The following is an 11,282-nucleotide window of genomic DNA, read 5'->3' as shown; positions in this document are numbered from 1 at the left end:
TTCTTGGCCGAATGCTCATACCAAGAAGCGCTAGACAATGAAAAGAAAGTCTGGACCGTGTTTACGGATGGATCTTCCACCGAAAACGGTTCGGGGGCAGGAGTAGTGATAACTTCTCCCGAAGGCAAATCCTTTGAGTATGCACTAAAATTTTCTTTTAAGGCCTCGAATAACGAAGCCGAATATGAGGCAGCAATCGCCGGCCTAGAATTGTGCATCTCCCTGGAAGCCGATCATGTCTGCCTGAAAACAGACTCTCAGCTAGTTGCATATCAGATCAGCGGCAGCTACGAGGCCAAAGAGCCCTCCATGATAGCTTATCTTGCCAAGATCAAGTCAGTCATTGCAGAGCTGAAAACTTTTGAGGTTCAGCTGATCCCAAGGGGTCAGAATACTCAAGCCGATGCACTCTCCAAACTTGCCAGTTCATCTCTTACCGAGCTGAACAGATCTGTATATGTAGAAGTGCGTCGAGAGAGAAGTGTCGACGAAGCACCTGAAGTGTGCTGCGCTGACCTAGAGCCTAGTTGGATGGACCCCATCCTAGCTTTCAAGCTTCGGGGAGAAACTCCCGAAGATAAAGCTTTGGCCTCCAATATGAAGAGAACCAGCTCAAGGTTCACTGTCTTCAGGGGGGAACTTCTGAAAAAGTCCTTCTCAGCCCCATTGCTGAAATGCGTGGGACCAACAGATGCAGATTATATCCTACGGGAGATTCACCTCGGCATCTGTGGGAACCACATTGGGGGAAGGACCTTAGCCCACAAGCCATTGAGGGCTGGATATTACTGGCCCACCATGATCGCAGATGCTAAGGAGCTGGTTCGGAAATGCGAAATATGTCAAAAACACGCTCCAGTTATCCATCAGCCAGCAAGGGATCTTCAGCCGATCCTTAATCCACTCCCGTTTGCCCAATGGGGACTGGATATACTGGGACCATTTCCAGAGGCTGTGTACCAGAAAAAATGGCTGATAGTTGGTGTCGACTACTTCAGTAAATGGATCGAGGCCGAAGCAGCCTTGAACATTACAGAGCAAACTGTCAGAAAATTTATCTGGCAGAATATCATCACTCGATTTGGCATCCCGAGAGTATTTGTCTTCGATCATGGGAGGCAATTTGATAACTTACCGCTGAAGCGGTATACAGATCAGTTCGGCATCAAACTGGCATATTCAGCGGTATGCCACCCGCAAAGTAATGGACAAGCCGAAGCTGCAAATAAACAGATCCTAAATGCCCTCAAGAAGAGGGTGGAAGATCAAAAGTCCAAGTGGCTGGAGGAGCTCCCTGGAACCCTTTGGTCCCTTCGGACAATTGAAAAAGAGGCAACGGGCTACTCACCTTTTGAACTGGTGTACGGTGCCGAAGCCGTTCTTCCAGTGGAAATTGGCTCTGAGAGCCTACAAGTGCACCACTTCTCGGCTGAGAATGAGCGACTGATGAGGGAATCTCTCGATTTCCTCGACGAAGTAAGAGACTCAGCCCGAGACAGAATGGCCGCTTATAAGCAGAGAATCAGCAAATTTTATAACCGAAGGGTCCATGCAAGGCCTCTTAAAATTGGAGACCTTGTCCTTCGAAATGCTGCTGCAGTTCAGAAAGGCCAAATCCATGGGAAACTCTCAACTGCATGGGAAGGACCTTATGAAATCTGTGATGAGCTTCAGCCAGAGGCATACCGACTTCGGCAGTTGGATGGAACTGAGTTGAAAAATCACTGGAACGCTGATGTACTGAAAAAATATCATATGTAAACCCTTCGGGGCAGAACAATCTTTGTAAGTACATTTTGAACTAATGAAAGGCCTTGGAGCCGCCATTTATATAAATGTTTACAACTTTTTATCCTTTCAAAGTTTTCTCGGTTCTATCTACTCTTTAAGGGTTTTTTATTCAGCCTCGTCTGAAACCTTCGCCTTCGGGTAACTGGGTTTAAGATTGCTGACAAAACTCGTCTTTTTAAAGAACACTGGTCTTTCAGCTGAAGTCAAACTTCAGTAAGACTTGTTCTCCAAAGACATGAGTCCATGGACAATTCTGGGATATTGCCTTAACTGAGCCTTGTATCCCAGAAAGCCATTATCCGAAACATTGCCTTCAGTTGGCCCTGTGTTTCGGATATCCATTTTTCAAAGATAGACAGAAAATCAAGGATAACAGCAACAGTTGAAAATTGTTTATTCAGCCTCGTCTGAAACCTTCGCCTTCGGGTAACTGGGTTTCAGATTGCTGACAAAACTCGTCTTTTTAAAGAACACTGGTCTTTCAGCTGAAGTCCAACTTCAGTAAGACTTGTTCTCCAAAGACATGAGTCCATGGACAATTCTGGGATATTGCCTTAACTGAGCCTTGTATCCCAGAAAGCTATTATCCGAAACATTGCCTTCAGTTGGCCATGTGTTTCGGATATCCATTTTTTAAAGAACTCTAGTCTTTCAGCTGAAGTCAAGCTTCAGTAAGATTTGTTCTCCAAAGGCGTTATTCGAAGCATTGCCTTCAGTTGGCCCTGTGTTTCGAATACCCATTTTGAAGAAATAAAGAAATTGTTTATTCAGCTGAAGCCATACTTCAATTTCTAGGGGGGCAAGAAGCACTACCAGTGCAAGTTTATGTTCAGCAGAATTGAAGAAACAGTAAAGCATTCAAAAACAAAGCAGCTGAAGAAAAGAACATCAAATTAATAATTTATGCTCAGAAATTGAGCTACAAGTTCAAATAAACTGTATCGGCAGCCGCCCACAAGTGGAAAATAACAGCTGCCGAAATACGTACAGAAGCAAAAAATTAAACTGTTTTGTACGACAAGGCAAGCTGAAGCAAAAAAAAAACAAGGCAAAAAATTCAGAAAGCGGCAAGTTTAAAGTTGAGCGCATGATGAACCGCAAGATTCTGAAGACGACTGCCCGAGTTCCTATGCTTCAGCCCGAGGATCAGACTGGTCAGCATTGTTGAGCCTCGTGGTGGTCTCAGCCCCAGCAGCAGAAGAAGCAGGCTTTGCACTCTACCGAGCCTCCCTTTCCCTCTGTTCAGCCTCCAACTCCATTCTCTCAACTTCTTCTTCGGCTTCCTCAGCCTTAAGAATTTCAGCTTCGACTGGAGTTGCATACTTCATATGAGGGTCTTCGGGATTTTGGACCCATTCAGCACATTTGGACCAGTCCAGCTTCGGATCAGCATGAAGGCAGACTCTTCGGCACACTCTGAACCCGTTTCTGAAACCCATTTCATATTCTTCCTGGGTATAGACACGGACTTTGAATAGAGCCTCAGCATCAGCCAACTTCTTCTGGGTCTCCTCCAAGTCTTCCTTGGATTTCTTCAGCTCATCGGCGAGCTTGGAGGAGGAACTTTTCAGCTCATTCAGCTCCTGCTGAACTTGGGAAGCCTCTGTCTGAGCCTGGGCCACTTCTTCCTTTTTGGCCATCAGCTGATCCTCAGCCTCGTGGAGCTTAGCTCTCTGAGCTTCAGCAGCAGCAGCAGCCTCTGAGAGTTGGACATCCCTGGCTTGGAGCAGCTCTTCAGCAGCCATTCTGCTGGCTTCAAGAGCTTCTAGCCGTTGCTGCACTTCAGCTTGTGCAGCAGCTCCTTCCTGGATTCGGCTCTCAATGGCAGCCTTGAATTTGGAGACGTCCACTCTCATGTGCTCTTGGAGGAATTTTTCCCCTTCCATCAGTGGGGAAAAACTTCCTTCTCCATAGCGTCGCAGAAGGTTTTGAAGGCTTTAGCAGCCTTTTTCTCGTATTCCTCACCCTTCTGCTGCTTCTCTTCAGCTGCTGCTTGCTTCAGCTTAGCAAGCTTTAACTCCTCTTCGGCTACCTTCTTGTCGTGCTCGGCAGCGTCTACCCTATCTTGTAGGGTATCTATCAGCTCTACAGTGAGAGTCTGATTGTGCACGAACTGAAAACAGGAGCACAAGTTAAAAAAAAATAATAAAATAAAAATAGAGCTGAATTTTTAGAGGAAATATAGGCAAGGAAAATCACCTGCATCATCAGCAGTTGGTTAGACCTGGCTGGGTCAGGAACTGATCTGCTGGATTCGCCCATCCCAGCAGTGGCCTTCAGCGACCAGATTCTTGCCCTATCTACTTCGGACGTGCCAGCAAAATCGCCGAAGTAGGCTGCAGCACCTTCTCGGTTCTGACCCCATATGAGGTCCCAGATGTGATCTGGGATTGGAATTCGGGGGGCCGAGAAACCCATTTCTCCAGACTGCAGAGTCTGGAAGGAAGGAAAGGATGAAGACGGAGCTTCTTTAGCTTTGGATGGCTCAGCATCATCCTTCTCAGAAGAGTCAATTATTATGACCTCTTCTTCTTCAGGGGTGAGGACGAAAGCCTCAACCTCTCTTGCAATGTCTGCCGTGAAACCCTCACCACTGGGCATCACGACATCCTTATTCTTGTGCTCAGCAGCACTCTCCTGAACTTCTTCTTGGACCCCTCCCTTAGATTCGGGAGTTTTCTGATCCACCTCCATCTCAGGAGGTGGCGGAGGGGTCTTTTGAGGTGATTGAGGTGGTGGCCGGGGAACCCTCGGCGATCCATTGCCTTCCTCGGGTTCCCTTATTTCAACGCCGATGGTCATCGGTCTCCGCTGAAAGTCATGCGGGCCGATGATGGCCATTCTTCGGCGCCTTTTCTGAAGCGGCTGCTCGTCCATGTCTGAGTCTGAAGACTCTTCTTGTAACTGGTCTTCGGGACGAACAGGGGCTTTCCCTTCTCTGTGTCTGTTACTCTCTTCAGACTGTAAAAGACAGGGGGGAGGAAGAATGTGAGTACAAAAAAAAAAAAAAAAAAAAGAAGAGAAAGAGACAAAGTTAAGTCTGAAAGCTCACCGAGGTCTTCAGCAAAGCCTCGTCTTCTTCAGCTGCCCTAGCTGCAGCTTCTTCTTCAGCAGCCCTGGAGGACCCTTCTCCTCCTTCACAAGCTTCGATAACCCGTGCAACCTCTTCGGCCGTACGGGCAGCTTCAGCTTCTTCGTCCAACAGCTGAAACCAGGGATCTCTCTTCTTCCACCAAGGCTTCTGCCTCTGATACAGAGCAACAGCCTCAATTTGGAAGTGGGAAGAGTCTAGATGAACTTCCCTATGCCTCGGTTCAGTGATGGAGGGGGCCCAATCAGTTACAACTCGTTCTCGGTTGACGCCAAGACGAGCGTAGTTAATGCCGACGTTGGTCTCGTCCCGCTCTGAAAAAGAAAAGGGGAAAGGTCAGTTCAGTTAGGCTGGCACAGCATAGAAAAAGAGATAATTAAAAAGCCTCGGCCCCAGCCGAAGAAGCTTACCATCCTTAAACTTTCGGCTGAGGCCAACAACTGCTAGCATGTTCTCTTGGAAAACATAATGCGTATCGGGGAGCCAAGTCTCCGGGATATGCTGCATTCGGCCGCTGCCCCCCCGGTTCGGCAGCTTGCCGAAGATGTTCTGTTGATTAAGGTTCGGATCTGGCCCGTTATCTGCGGGGGGACCTAGACTTTCCATGTCGGGGTCAGGCTCAGCAAGGTACCGGGGAGCGCTGAAGACGCAAGGGTGGCTCGGGTCCGTGGGTGCCCTAACCCAAATCCATTGACCTCTCCAGTCCTTGTCTGAAGAGTCGTTCGGCCACATGGTTAGGTACTGGGGCCGAGACTCAATCCGGTACCACCGAGAACCATGACTTCCGTGCCCACTTTGAATATTTGGCACTAGCCGATGAAGCTTTTTGAAGCAGTGCAGGTTCGGCACATACTTGAAGAACTTGCAGACCCATAAGTATGTCATCACCCTTCGGATGCTGGTAGGAGTTAGCTGACATAGGGAGATATTGTAATGGATCAGCAAGTCTCGGACGAATACGTCCAAAGGGAACCTCAGCCCATACTGAAGTTGTCTTGTGTACACCCCCACATACCCCGGGGGTGGACGATGGATTCTATCGGATGCCACGGGCATTCGGCACCAATACCCATCAGCTTCAAGGATGCCGTAATGCAATTCAATTTGTTCGGCAAACCGATACTGATCGGCATTCTCCACCCACCATGAGTAGGGGCGGTTCTTTATCATCGCCGAAGCTACTTCGGCATCCTCCCACTCTGAAAACCCGGGGAGGATATCCCAAAGGACAGCGGGAACTTCATCGTCCCGCCCAGAAGCGCTCGGCCCCTCCGTTCTCTGAGGAGGAGCCGAGGAAATTGGAGTCGCCCTAATCCCTTCAGCAGGGTCAGACTCTGGTCTTTGTCCATTCCAGGTCCCAATCCTGTTCCTAGGATCGGGAATTGGCCTTGCTTTTCTTGGAGCACGGGCTCTACCCCTAACTCCTCTTGCCATTGATGATTTCGAAGAAAAAAGTCGAAAAAAGAGGGAAGGAGTTCGAATTCGAAGAAAAATAAACTAAAATCAAGGGAATTTACCTTAATCTGAAGCGAAAGTTGCCGATTTACGAGTTCGTAGTGGCAAGTCTCAGTTTCTAAGCTTAATGCTCGGGGAATTTGCGAAGTTTTGATGCGGGTTCTTGGGTTCTCTCGAGAATTCTGGGTTTGTGTTGGTGAATAAGTGAGGAGAGATGACGCGCCTCTGATTATATCTCCAGAAATGAGAATAAGGGGAGTCCGCGTTTCAATTTCTCTTAAATACCCCACTAAGTAACCGTTAAACACACGACCTTACGATTAAACTGCCCATTATCCGTCCAACTTCCACAATCATCCGCCTTAACCGTTGTTATCTCATTAATTACGGTTTAAATTCAAATTTTTGGATTAATTAAATCATTCACTTCCCTCCTTTTCTGAATTAAATCAAACCCGACCCGTCATCCTTCCAAATCGGGTCTGGGGGGCAAGTTGTTTGGGTCCAATTTAGTCCAATTGGGCTTAGGCATTAAATGATCCAATTGAAAGCCCAAGGTCAAGGTGCATCTCTCCAATTGTGCTAAAGTCAAAGATCAACTCTCAAGGCAAGCCAATTGGGCTAAGGCCCAACTTCTCCATGTATGAAGAGGTATAAAAGCCATCAATATTACATTTTTACATGGATTCTCATTAATTCAAGAAAAGCCTCAAGCAACTAATTCTCTTGCATAGTCTTCTCTTTCAACACATTGTACTGACTTTAGCATCGGAGGGGCCTTCCTCGGCAACACCCCCGAGGCTAGTTTACGTGTGTTAACTGTGCAGGAAACTTTCGGCCCAACATTACTTGGACCGAATCCAGTCTTCTCCGTTTCATCGGACCTTCGGCAAGGTCCCATTGTTTTCACCCGAAACAATTACATTTTCATGAGCCTCTTTGCTTTTGAAGATTACAAAATTAGCTCAAGGATTGTTCTAGCAAACTTTTCCTCATTTACATGTGGCAATCCTTGAGCTGCGTAAATTAGAGGCTGTAAATGCTTAACTAAATTAAGTAACAATGATCACGATCTTCTTATTTTTATCAGTAAGATTGACATATCGGGTGGAGTTAATAAGATATGAGATATAAATGTTTTTAAAGTATAGAGAATTACAAAAAATTATTTTGTAGACAGAATTTGATCATAAACAGTATGTATATAGAATTACGAAAAATTATTTTATAGACAAAATTTGATCATAAACAGTACGTATATTTTAAGAGATGTGGAAAGAAAGTCGAATTGCTTAAATTAGGATAGCATCAAATCCAAAAAGTGAGGCGATGGGAATAAAATTAATAATGAAGGAAATTTAGAGTGGCTGTCCAAAGAATTTGAGCTGAGATGAGTAGTGGCACAAGCATGTAGTGCACCAGTACCTGGCATCTTCTAAGCACTACCACTACTGTTTCAGTGTTTCTAAGCATGCATGTCATCAATATTCTATAATCTAATAATACTGCATGAAAATATGAAATTAAAAAACAAGATCTAAGTTTTTTATGTCAAAAATGCATGTGCATTTGACACAGTTTAGAAAATTTAATTAGATCGAATGGCAGAGTCTAATGGCGAATCTTCGCTTTATAGTTATCAAAGTATATATGTACTATTTAACTACTTTAATAAACCCCTTAAGCCACTGATCACAAGAAATTTCCTAAGATCTACCAGCCTATAGCATTTTTAAGTAATAAGTGGTTGAAATTTTGCCAAAAATTACATAGTCGTCTATGGGGAAGGTGTTAATTAATAAAGGATAAAAATGTAACAAGAGAACAAATTTGTTTTGGCAAAAGAGAGAGATCCCCCAACATCTTCACAAATTTGTTTAGTATTGTGAAATTTCTTCATTAGTCACAAAGAGAAAAATGAACGATAGAAGCCTTAGATATATAGGCTAACCTGCTACATATTGAAATACAAATTTAAGTCGAATAAGAAACAACTCGTATGACCTAAAATGTACGCATATACTATATACTACTGAAAGACAAGGTAGCAAAAGATCAAATCTATTTAAAATTTCGAGGGACGGGCCATCGATATCAATGCTCAACTATCTTATAGGTCATAGTTAGATAGGAACTCCCAATCATAACAACTCTATGTATATGACATGGTAAGGCATTTTAAAGGGAGGAAGTTATGAACCTATTAGTACATAACAGGGGCATAATGGTAACTTAGTACAACAAAAAGGTAATGGGACCACATATTATCACTTTAATTTTCAGGTTTTAATTGTACCACTATAGTCATTTTAATACCATTATAACTACTGTACTATTATACCATTACACTCCAATGGCATTATTCACAACCTAGTGGTACATATATTAGCTTCAAAAGTATACCATTGTTACAATTTTTAGTGTAATTTTAACTATTTACAGTACTATTGTAATAACAATGATACATATCACATCTTAGTAGTACTAATGTTAATTTTTAAAATATTTACGAATTGTCATATTATGTACCAATAAATACATAACATTCCTCCATTTCTACTTGCTCATGACATGGCTTCTTCCTTAAGGGTGGTCAAAATAAGAAGTCAAACGGTCAAATTGGATGCTTAGAAATAGTCAATAAATTCATTTGTGCATTTCTAACCCTATTACACCTATGTGAAGTCAAAAGAGTTACTATTCAATAGTTTGACTAAAATTTCAATTGTTTGTGTAACACAATTATGTATAATCCCTAGCCCATAGTTTAAGATAATTTTCTTAACTAGAGTCCATAACTAGGAACGATGTGTTTATAAATTGGTGTGCTAATTGCAATTTGCAATAATTGATTCTTCTTAAGCGTAAAGTTTCTTGGGATAAAAGGGTCAAGGTCTCCAAGTCCAACTGCCCTTATCGAGTGGGTTAAGTCCAAGAGAATTGTCCCTTTGACTTATAAAATATGCCCATTTTACTTCTTAATCTTCCATCAAAATATGAGCAACTTGATCAATCTTCTAGACTTCTTTACTTTATTTCTTTTGTAGTTGCATTCACAAATCACTACTTTACATTTAATTTAATTTAACTTTAGTATGTTAATAGAAAAATATTATACTTGTTCGTCAAGTATTTGACTTATAATACCGAGTGATAATAAAGATTACCATGAGACAATAAAGACTTTTAACACTATGAGTAATTCCCTGCTTATTTCTATTATTATATCTATTACTAGTAGAATTATTTGATAGAGATTCTTAATTTTACGGGTAATTATTAGTTATGTCTATTATCATAACTTATGCTAGTAAGTAGTACATACCATAACATCATTACGTACTTATCTTTATTTATCACTTCAAATTATTTTATGTACTCTGTATGAAATAAATATTGTAATTTGTATTTAAATTTTATAGATGACTATGATCCAGCTGTCTAGTCTAGTGGGGGTAATAGCACTTAAAATCATCAATCATATGGTCCACTCCCAACTACATTAGTTTAATTCGATCCTTAATCATATCCTTAAAATTTTAATCAATCTTTTCTTGGTTGGGAAGACTTCAAGACAACCATTATTTATCTGTGTCCCATTTTCGTTCCAAGTCCATTGTACAGGGTCCAACATTTCCAACTCCACTTCCATTTTTATTCAATTCCATAATTATACAGCCTTAATAATAATCATAATATTCCCTGTTTACACAATTAAAAAACAAAGGTTAGAAATAAATAAAATTAATTAATAACAAATAAACCAAAATTAATAAAGACGAACACAAATACCTCACATAACGGAGCAGACGAGTAACACCAACGTAAACGGAGAAGTTTAACGGAACTGAACGGAACGGAGCGAATGAAACGGCGTCACTCACATCACATCACATCCAAATCATAAAACGACGACGTAATTGATGAAAATTGAATCTGATTGAATTTGTCAAAAATTAAGTTAGTTCGCTTTAAAAAGATTAAAATTAAACAAGTCCTTGTTAAACTGTCCAAAAATTCTTCAAGATTTTTTTTGTTCTTAATTTGATGATCATACTCTAATTATACTGCCATCATACTATACTATGGTATATATACACAAATTTCCTCAATTTGTCCAATGTTCATCTGGGATCATCTTCGATCGTCGGAATCGTGAAACTTCTTCCATCACCGGATAATCTTGAACATTCTGAGAAAATTTCCCCAATTTTTTCCAAAAATTAAAAAACCCTAACCCTAACTCAGTTGCAAATTTTACGCAACAGACACCATTGATAACCTGCTTTTTCTAGGCTGAAAATCACCTCTTCTTTTTTGTTGATGTGAAGAAGGACGAATCAAAGCAGCCAAAGCTCGTTTCACCAAATCACCTTCAACAGTTCCGATTCTCACCAGCGAGTTCGTCATCGCGGAACGCCGAGCGAAGAGCCGGTTCGACTGGTACGGCTGAACCGAAGCATTCCGGTCCGGAACATTTTTGTGAAGACTACACCTGAATGAACCGGGATGATTCGTCGGCGAGCACATACAGCTCTTCTTCTGACCGGTTGTAGCCGGTTGGCGTCGTACTGACTGAGTTGAAATCGAACGGTTGGGTGAAACTGAACCGGAATTGAACCGGACGGCTGATGACGGCGATGAACCGGTGGAGTACAGGTTGACGCGAGTAGGAGAAGCTGAACGTTGAAGGAAGCTTCGAGAAGTGAAAGTACTGGAGGTTGAAGAAGCGAATACTGAAGCAGAAGACGAAGTCGTTTTGGAACCGAATCTTCCTGAAGGTGAGTGAGACCTTAGGACTGGTCCGCTTGATCTTCTTGCCGCCATTTTTGTTGGTTTTTAGAGAGAGAAGCTTAGTGTTTTTTCAGAGAGAGGAGAGGAGAGAAATTCTAGTAAGCTGCGGTTCGCTAGCTAATTTGGCAAACCGTGCTTTACTCGAGCCATC

At 42.6% G+C, this 11,282-nt stretch overlaps 1 protein-coding gene across 1 annotated transcript; it reads right to left on the bottom strand.

Annotated features, from left to right (window-relative positions):
• Positions 1 to 10,302: 10,302 nt before the first annotated feature.
• On the bottom strand, positions 10,303 to 11,273 carry LOC110708057 (putative protein TPRXL). The gene has a single exon (XM_021886158.1). It carries the CDS (start codon positions 11,162 to 11,164, stop codon positions 10,595 to 10,597), a length of 570 nt encoding a protein of 189 aa, XP_021741850.1. The 5' UTR covers positions 11,165 to 11,273; the 3' UTR covers positions 10,303 to 10,594.
• Between the last annotated feature and the right edge of the window lie 9 nt (positions 11,274 to 11,282).

This window comes from Chenopodium quinoa, unplaced genomic scaffold (assembly GCF_001683475.1).
Source record: "Chenopodium quinoa cultivar QQ74 unplaced genomic scaffold, ASM168347v1, whole genome shotgun sequence".
NCBI classification, from domain to species: Eukaryota; Viridiplantae; Streptophyta; class Magnoliopsida; order Caryophyllales; family Amaranthaceae; genus Chenopodium; species Chenopodium quinoa.
Note: the sequence above shows the minus strand (reverse complement) of the source record. Positions and strands in the feature narration are given on the sequence as shown.

What these genes read in the sequence shown, in the direction of transcription:
- LOC110708057 (XM_021886158.1), bottom strand. Translation starts at nt 11,164, where the DNA reads ATGGCGGCAAGAAGATCAAGCGGACCAGTCCTAAGGTCTCACTCACCT.